Source organism: Bidens hawaiensis, unplaced genomic scaffold, assembly GCF_021521415.1.
Source record: "Bidens hawaiensis isolate Kalapana, Puna unplaced genomic scaffold, B.hawaiensis_p1.1 tig00015931_1, whole genome shotgun sequence".
In the NCBI taxonomy this organism is placed as follows: Eukaryota; Viridiplantae; Streptophyta; class Magnoliopsida; order Asterales; family Asteraceae; genus Bidens; species Bidens hawaiensis.
The window spans coordinates 45,369-55,003 of NW_027492434.1; the positions used below are offsets into that span (position 1 = coordinate 45,369).

General features: G+C 37.1%; 2 protein-coding genes across 2 annotated transcripts; both read right to left on the reverse strand.

The window, feature by feature from the left end:
* Nucleotides 1-200: 200 nt before the first annotated feature.
* Nucleotides 201-1,928, reverse strand: LOC143550161 (uncharacterized). The gene has a single exon (XM_077040866.1). It carries the CDS (start codon nt 1,926-1,928, stop codon nt 201-203), a length of 1,728 nt encoding a protein of 575 aa, XP_076896981.1.
* A 4,196-nt stretch (nt 1,929-6,124) lies between these two features.
* On the reverse strand, nt 6,125-7,528 carry LOC143550162 (uncharacterized). The gene is made up of 4 exons (XM_077040867.1): nt 7,049-7,528; nt 6,667-6,919; nt 6,402-6,598; nt 6,125-6,187 (listed from the first exon to the last, which is right to left on the reverse strand). The coding sequence occupies exons 1-4, from the start codon at nt 7,526-7,528 to the stop codon at nt 6,125-6,127; spliced, it is 993 nt and encodes a 330-aa protein (XP_076896982.1).
* Nucleotides 7,529-9,635: the final 2,107 nt, after the last annotated feature.

Consider the following 9,635-nt stretch of genomic DNA (forward strand, 5'->3'; position numbering starts at 1 on the left):
CACAGTACAATATTTGATCATAGTAATCTAAGAAAATAGACCAAAACGGCAACGCATTCGTCTGGCTAAGGCACGAATCACTTGCTAAACAAACTACCAGATCATTATTCCCTAATAATATCAACACCGCCGCCACTAAACACCACAACTACAACAAGAAAAAACAGTCTTCCTCACCTCACTTCACAGTTTAGCCAACCCTAACCAGCTTTAACCTTATCATCATTCACAACCGAGAGAATTGGCAAGCTGCTAAAAAACTCATCAAGCCCTTCAAAGAACCCGATCCCTTCAGCATTATCCCCGTCCCCCTGCCCGCCCCCTCGGGTCCCCCCACCCCTTCTTGCAGTAACCTCTTCACCTTCATTATTATCAAACTCAACATTCAAATCCAGTCTCCCCATTTCCTTTGGAGCCCGGCCCGATTGCCTTCTAGTAGTTACACCAACAGATTTCCTGCTATTCCCGTTCCTAACATCCTTTAACTTATCTTTCTTCATCTTCTTCGCCTTCTTCTTCTTGCTATCGTTCCACTCAAGATCAGAATCCTCACTCGGCTCAGAGATCCCTTCAAAGATATCATCAACTTCGTCGTCTATGTAGATCGGCGGCCCCAAATTCGTGTCTACAAACGCATTCTTCTTTGGGGCCGGCTCATCGTTTAAATGGTCATCGTTTACATTGTCCAGATCCGGCTCATCACTTAAATGACCGCTCTTTACATTGTCCGGTACATGAATTGACACATCGCACATTGGCGAAAACGGCGCCCAATTTGAAGTCTTCTTACCACCTACATTGTTCTTCTGCATATCTGATACTGAAACCGCTAACGGAAAGAACCCCCAACAACAATAATACGAATCCTTATCTTCAGCTATTGCCGGTGGAGATGGTACACTCACGGCTTGAAACGCTCTCTTGCAGGTATCACAACGAAGCACGCATTCCACATATTCACTCGGGTATTCATACAAGTAAAAACAGTAAGGGCATGTAGTCCAAAATGTAGAATCATTGTTATCCTTAGCACCCTCATCAGCTATCCCAGCTTCCGCTTCCGCTTCTGCTTCCGTTTCAGGTTCAATTTCAGCTTCTGCCGCTTGTTGTGGCGACTCGTGATGCTGCTGTTGTTGAAATTGTTGTTGTAGCTGTTGTGGCCATGAAAATGGGGGTTGCGGTGGAGCGGGAGGCGCGGGCGGAGACTGCGCCTGCTGGTGTTGCATATGTGACACATTATGTTGCAGGGGTGTAACCGTAACTTGAAATGGTTGCGTTTGTTGCTGAAACAGTTGTGCAACCGGCACCAACCCAACCGAATTTTGAGACAAAAAATTATGCTGATGCAGTTGCTGACCCTGACCTGGGGGAACAACCCTAGGTTGAAACTCGGGTTCTCGAGTCATCGAGAAGAAATTATGCTGCTGCTGCTGCTGATGGTGTTCATGATGTTGCTGTTGAGGCTCAATATTAAACCCTAGGTTATTAATCTGGGGTTGTACGAAATCAATGTCCGCATCGTACATTGATTTCCGAATAGGGTTTGACAGCACGGAGTAGGCGTCGTTGACTAGCTGGAACGCCTGATCGGAGTACGGGAACCGGTTTTGGTGTGGGTTTAAGGCGACGGCGAGGCGGCGGTACTGGGCGGCGATGTGGTCGGAGTCTTGGGCGAAGCGGACGAGTTGGAGGATGGCGTAGAAGTCGGGTTGTTGGGTGCCGTTGTGTCCGACGACGCGTTTATCGGCGGCGAGGAGGGTGTCGGTGATGGCTAGGATCTGGTCGGCGGCTTCGAGTCTGGGGTCGGATTCACGGGCGCGGATGGCGAATGTTTTGGAGCCGACGAGGTCGTTGCCGATGAGGAGTTTCTCGGCGATGCCGAGCCATCGTTGGGCTTCGGCACGTGCGCTGAAGCTGTGAGGGTCCATGAGTTGGGTTGGTAGAGCAATGTGGTTAAGTGCAGAGTGGTGGAGGAGTCATAGGAGATGGGGGGTGCGTGGTGTAGTGTAGGGTTAAGGGTTAGAAAGGGGTTGAAGTTTGAAGACTTGTTGGAGAGTTGAAGACTAGAAGATGTATAACTAATTTTAGATTTTTGTGGGTTTTGAAAAAGGACAAACTTTTCAACCAAGGGCAACGCTTTTGAAATTTTGGTATGTGTTGGGTTGTAATTTATATAGAAAAAAAAAACATCAATAAATGCCAAATTTCAATATGGTTGTAATGTTATAATACATCTTCAAAGATATATGTTATGATATTATATAGTTAATAATTTGGATTTAAGAGGTTAGAATTGTGGAGATTACTGGCTTAGTGGGTGTTGATTCATTAATGAGTATCATCATTATGATTATGATTATGATTATGATTATGATTATGATTATGATTATGATTATGATTATGATGTTATGATATAATATGTTATGAGTTATATGGTTAATTGGTTTTATCAGTTAAAGTTGAATACTTGATAAAATTTACTTGTGAATAAGACTAAGTTTGACTCGTTAAAATCTTGACTTGGGTTGACCATAATAAAGTTTGCGCTAAGCTTAAACAGAACATAAAGTTTGCTTAATAAACAAACTCGAGTCTTGTTTTATAATTTATGTTTAGTCATGATTACAAACCTAAACACGTACATGGTTATATTAAACAGTAATTAATAAACACTATTTTATAGATAATTATATATGTGTGCGTGTTGTTGTATGTATGTACACACTTGTGTTTTTTTATGCAAAATAAGGTTACTCTTTACCAATAAAAAACTCAAAGCGATCCGCGTTAAATCTCTTGCTCTTTTAAGGTTTTTTCTTTTTTTTATTTTTTATTTTATTGAACGACCTTTTTTTTAGTTTTGTGACCCATTAGATTTTCTCTCTAACCATTTAATTCATTGTTTAAGACAAAATTTTGTCCAAACATTTTAATAAAGGCCCTCTGGTCTAGCTCTATTAAATTGAAGCTTAGTTACTCAACATTATACGTTTACAACATTAATTTTTATTTTATAAATAAATTTAAGTTATAGATGGATTTCCGGATAATATGTATTACATTAAGAGCGCTTTCGTTTCACAGAATTCGTGGGAATTCAAAGGAATTGGAATTAAAATCCTATGACACGGCGTGTTCATTTCGTTAGAATTGGAATCTAACGAATTCCATTTTTGTGTGTTCAGTTGTCAAAAAATTGGAATTGGAATTCAATTCCTTCAAATTCCTTTAAATAAAGGGATTCTAAATCCTTCCAAAATGTGGAGGATTTCAAGTGAATTCGTTGGAATCTTTTCTCGAGTTTTTTTTTTAATGAGAGCAACAATTAAAAGATTTAAGTTTTTTACTTTTTTTTGTTTTCGAATTATATTTTGAGTTATGAATTTTTTATTATTTTTTTTTTTGAATATTTTTCGAGGGGTTTTTGATTTTAATAGAAAACCACTAAAAAAATTCAAAAAGAAATAATAAAAAAAAATCATAACGCAAAATATAAATAAAAAACAAAAATCTAAAAAAAACTAAAATATTTCCGTCGTTATCCCCGTTTAAAAAAAATAAAATAAAAAACTCCGATTCCAATTCCTTTGTCAAACAAACACATCAAGAATGAAATTGGATTTCAATTCCTTCAAATTCCAATTCCTATTGGAATGTTCAAAATCCAATTTCTTCAAATTCCAAATCCTATGCAAATTCCGATTTCAATTCCATTCCATTCTGTGAAACGAACGCGCCCTAAGGGTCAAGTTATTCTACAAATGGTGATAAAAATAAGAAGGGTGAGAAGGATTTGTAGGCACACAAAAAAAACCCCTTAAAAATAATAAAAAAGCCGTAACTCAAAATTTAATAAAAAAACAAAAAAAGTAAAAACAACGTTAATAAAAAAACGAAAATTTAATATTTTCACCGTCGTTCTCGTTCTAAAAAAAACAATGTTAAGTGAAAAACATCATTGTGTCTTTTTGTTTATCATTGTATTTTGTGTTTATTTTTATCATTGATTATGTCTTTTTCCCTCGATATTGTGTCCTTTTTTCTTGATATTGTGTTATATTACTTAACACTGTGTTATATTTTGTTCGACATTGTGTTATATTTTGCGATCTATTGTGTCTTTTTTTTAATTATAATTGTGACTTTTGTTCATTTTCGTAATTGTGTATTTGATCTCAGCATTGTGTCTTTTCAGCGTTTTCCTTTTCTTTTTTTTTTTGAATGGCAATAAGGAGGGAAACATTTTAGTGTTTAAAATTTTTTTTTGTTTTTTATTTATATTTTGAGTTATTATTTTTTTTATTAATTTTTTGAATTTATTTTTAAGGGTTTTTTTGTGTGATCTCAAATCATTCTCACACTTTTCATTTTTGTCTCCCTTTGTATTTTAACTTTGGGGCATTTACATATTTCCCCTTCTTAAGATTATTAATTACATATTTCCCCAAGCTAAACAAATTAATTACATATTTCCCCTTACTAAAACATATATATTACATATTTGTCCATTTCATTAAAAAAACTTACTGAATGACCATTTTACCCTTATATATAGTATAAGATTTTTATATATTTCCCTTTCAAAAATCATTCACAACCCATTATTTATTCATGTCTCTAAATATTTTAAGACAGAATTATAGAAATTGTCCTTTATCTTTCACCCAAATTTCACTCTTTGTCTCTCATCTTCAAAATTGATCCTTTTTGTCCTTTACGTTTCAAAATCCGACAGCCTTTGTCCTTTTCGCCTAACCCGGTTAGATTATGTCATTAAGTCATGTCAGCTGCTACTCACGTGAGGGCACTTTGGTCTTTTCAGCTATCCTCTAAATTTCCCCCGATATATAACGACCCTTGACCTATCATTTACTCACCTTCAACAATACCTAGGGTTCGAAAGTCCAGAGACATTACGACCATGGTTCTCTGCAATTGTGGGAAAACGGCGATCATCCTCACGTCGTGGACCGACAGGAATCCTGGTCGACGTTTCTATTCGTGTCCAGACCAGGTAATTGACGATAATTAGGGTTTTTTTACATTCTTTGTCTAAAATCTTGTTTTTATGTGAAAATCCAGAATTCAAGATGTGGTTTCGTTGGTTGGTAGGATCGTAAGTGTCAAATATGTGCTGACATCATTTCGGGCTTGCTTAGGGTGAAGGACAACCTTGAAGTTGGGAATGAAAGGCTTGTCCGGAAACTGAAAGCAAGTGAATCCGACGCAATGAAGCTTAAAAAGTTGCTGATTGTTAGTTGGATAGGGTTTAAGTTGTGGGTTTGGCTGTTGATAGGTAGTCTTTTGGATGTGGGGTTGGTTTAAGTTGTCTTTTGGATGTTATCGTCTTTTGGGGTTGGTGCAGGTTAGTCTTAGGTGCAAAGTGCGTATCTTTTGTATCTCTTTTGTATCTCCAAGCAACATGATGTACAGTTTGTAGATTAATGAAAGTGCTACAATGCACAAGTTTGTACCACAACCATTTGTCATACTCTGGTGCACAATTGCAATACACAAACTCAAAAGTCAAAATTATTCATGTCAAACTTAATCAAGTCAAACTTATTCAAGTCAAAGTGTTTAACACAACCTCAAACATAACCAAATCAACATAAACTTCTTAATTCACATAACATAAGTTGTTCACAATACATAACCAAAACCAGTTACAATACCTAATAAAGTCGTGCTCCCACAAACTTTAAAATATACAAAATCATTAGAGGGTTCAAAGTATATAACCAAAAGACATTACTAAAGCAACATAACCAAATGAAGATCTAATGAAGCAGGATCCCATTAAGCTGCCTTTTTTCCCTTCTTTTTTAGTGGGCTTGTGCAAGTCCTCATATTATGGCCAGTGCTCCCACACCTGCTACATGCTCCAAAGGTGTTCTTCCTTGTCAATTTGCCAATTGCTGGTATATCATCATTTTCCACAACTGACCTCTTTCTTGCCTTCTTAGGTCTGCCTGCCATGGTGTGGTGCTTGGGTGTTACAATGGTTGTAGGAGGTTCACATTTTGTCCACAAAGTCATCCCATTTATTGGATTTACTTTAAAGGAGTAAACCAACTTCCACCTATCCATTTGTGCACCGGGTGAACCCAACTTTCTAATGCCCTCACCCTTCCTCCATTAGCAGCCATGAACCAAAGTGCAGCCACAGCATGTCTGCAGGGCATATCTGTACCAAAAACAAGTCTTCATATAAACTAGGCAACTTGATACAATTAATTCAAACCAAATATAATCAACATACCTGTAATTTCCCAGCCCCTGCAACTACAAGTCCTCATTGCCAAATTAACAACACGTGGATCAGTAGGTTTTCCACTCACCTCATATAGATCCCCTCCATTCCACTACACACTGTAATGATTTGCTTGTTTCTGGATTACTTCAAACAGTTGTGTGACCCTAGGTGTAAGAAGGCCTTCACATTTATCAATAATCCCAAGCACAGTCACAATCCTCCTCATTAAATACTCTCTTACATGCTCAGGTGCAGATATGATTGGTCTATCCCTGGCTTCCACAATCTTGCCATTGTATACCTCACACATTTTGTTAATCATTACATCAGAAATTGCCAATCCTGTTAAGTAGACAGTCTAATAAGTATCACAAGCATACAAACTATTGCTAAAGTCTTTAAATACTAACCAGAGTAGTGTGACCTGGACCAGGATTGAGGTGCAATTTTTGACAACCACAAGTGTGCTTCTTTGTTGAACTCCTTTAACTCATTCATTGCAGTAAGAAACTCAGGTTTGGTTGTTGAGGTAGCACATTTGTATAACATGTTTTTGTACAGCACACCTCTATATCCTGCAAGCTTCATATTCTCATAGATGTGCCTAAGACAGTATCTGTGCTCAGCACAAGGAAACAAAGTTTGAATGGCTTGAAGAAGCCCCTGTTCAACATAAACAAAGGTTAACAAATAACATAATGACAAATAGCAAGTGAACCTTTAATTCCTTATTTTTTGCCTGTCACTCATGAAAGTAAACCTTGAATTGCTTCCTATTTCCAGATCTTCTGCCATAAGCTCTAAGAACCAAGTCCATGATCTAAAACTTTCTGACTCCACAATTGCATAGCAGACAGGGTAGACTCCGTTGTTGCTATCAAGATCCACTGCAGTAATCCTCTGACCTGGAAAGATGCCTTTCATAAATGCACCATCTAGACCAATCAAATTCCTGTCTAATGCTTTACACCCCTGTTGTAAAGCAGCCAAACAAACATATATCCTTTTGAATTGTGTGGTTGTAGCTTCATGAACTGATGGTACTTCAACCTCAATCTTAACAGTGCTATCTGGATTTTTATCAACCAACTCAGCAACATAATCCCTAAGCAAAGAATATTGTTGCTTGTAGTCCCCTTCAACTTTCTTCTTTGCTTTCATCTTGGCCCTGTATGCTTTCATCTTATGCACACTAACACCATACTTCCTTCTAAATTGATCTTGAACTGCTTTAACAGGGATGTTAGGGTTTTCTTCAATCTGTTCTAACATCTATTCAGATAGAAAAGTAGATGTGCAAGCATATATATTCCTTGATTGAATGCATGTGTGGTTGGTATTTAATGTCCTAACAACCCAACTTTGAGAATCTTTTACTTTGGAGAGAAACAAGACCCATGGACATTGATAAGCATGTGAATTTGTCCTTTTGCCCTTACCACCATCATTTAGTTCGGCTCTTGTTCCCACTAGCCCCTTCCCCTTTCTCTTTTTGTTCCCACTAGCCCCTTTACTTTTTCCTTTTTTCTTTTCAGCCCCTTTGCCTTTCTCTTTTTTGTATTTAGATTTCTATTGGCTAGCAACATGCACCCCACAGTCATCAACCTCAAAGTCTGGCTTAGAACCAGTGCAAACCGCCCCTACTCTTATGTGATCATCTTGTTTAATTTTAATTAACCTTCTTCTTTTAACTGCATGTTGTCTAATCAACTTCTTAGCCTCTTTTTTCCTTCCAAATACATGGCCAAGATAAAAGTTTGACATGTTTTCATTGGATCTTCTTATACTGTGAAGAATGTTTTTCCTATTGCTGGTCTCATTCTCATTTGATTCTGACCCACTAAGAAACTTGTCATTGTCTATTACATCCTCACAAAAATCTAGTGGTTCTAAATCATCCCCATCTTCAACATCTGTATCAACATTCATTCTATAATCACTCATGTCCACTTCAGGGTCTGTCATATTATTCTCCTCATCCACAATATACGTATCATCATCATCATCATCCTCATTGTCAACCCTATTCTCCTGTATATCCTCTTTCTCATTCCCAAGCCTACTTTGCTCACTAATGTCTACATCCTCTTGATAATTCCCAAACCCACTAGAATGGCCAATATATATATCCTCATTGTCATTTCCAAACCCACTAAAATGATCAACATCTATGTCCTCATTGTCAGCCCCACTAGATTGCCAAACATCATGTCCAGCCCCACTAGATTGCCTAGCATCTAGCCCAGCCCCACTAGATTGCCCAACATCTTCATTTAACTTTAAAGGCACAATAGCAAATGGTCCAGGTTCATCAATCTTTTCAATAGTGATGGACGTAGACTTAGTTGGTGAGGTAAACAATTCCTTTATGTTTTTAACACCATGAGTTAAGGTTGGCAAAACAAACCCATTTGGGTTGTTTTGGGTCAATTTGGATAACTTTTAAAATTGAGATGGGTCAGGATGGATCAAAAGAATTTTACAAGAAGGTCAAGATGGGTTGGGAAAATACTAGTGAGTTTTGGTTATTGGTTAGAATGGGTTTGTTTATGGGTTAGAATGAGCTAAAGCAAGTTTTATCCAATTTTATTTCACAAACCCCACGGAACCGAATAGAAACCGAGAAATCGAAACCGAAATCGTTGAAACCGAAAATATACCGAAACCGACCGAAATGAAAAAAGCAAAACTGAAGCGAAAAAAACTGAAAAAACCGAACCTGAACCGAGACAAACCGAGTTTTTTTTTTAATGAACGAGGAATACGGGGGAAACATTTTAGTTATTTTACTTTTTGCGTTTTCGATTTATACTTTGAGTTATTATTTTTTTATTAATTTTTTTGAATATTTTTTTGAGGGGTTTTTGAATCCTTTGTATTTTAACCTTTACTTGGTTCAAGATAGAGGTTGACTTTACCCATCTTGAGTTCTTGACCTATATCCATCCTAAACCGAATGAAACCGAAAAATCGAAACCGAACAAAAACCAAAAACATTGAAACCGAATAGATACCAAAACGAAAAAAAAGCAAAAATGAACTGAAAAAAAAACGAGCCTAAACCGAGACAAAACCGAGTTTTTTTTTTATGAATCGAGGACAACGGCGATGACATTTTAGTTATTTTACATTTTGCGTTTTTGATTTATATTTTGAGTTATTAATTTTTTATTAAAGTTTTTGAATATTTTTTTGAGTGGTTTTTGAAACCCTTTCATTTTAACCTTTACTTGGGTCAAGATTAATCCATCTTGACCCATACCCATCCTAACCCTCTATTTTAAAAATCCATCCTGACCCATATCCATCCTGACCCAAACCCATCCTAACCCATCACCCAAATCCAACCCAACCCACTCATATTGCCACCTCTACCATG

Excerpts from the sequence above, each read along its gene's own strand:
- LOC143550161 (XM_077040866.1), bottom strand. The coding sequence starts at position 1,928 with ATGGACCCTCACAGCTTCAGCGCACGTGCCGAAGCCCAACGATGGCTC.
- LOC143550162 (XM_077040867.1), bottom strand. The coding sequence starts at position 7,528 with ATGTTAGAACAGATTGAAGAAAACCCTAACATCCCTGTTAAAGCAGTT. Across the intron at positions 6,920-7,048 it reads CTTGGTTCTTAGAGCTTATG|GGGCTTCTTCAAGCCATTCA; the intron begins GCAGAAGATCTG and ends TATGTTGAACAG. Across the intron at positions 6,599-6,666 it reads GTCCAGGTCACACTACTCTG|GATTGGCAATTTCTGATGTA; the intron begins GTTAGTATTTAA and ends TCTACTTAACAG.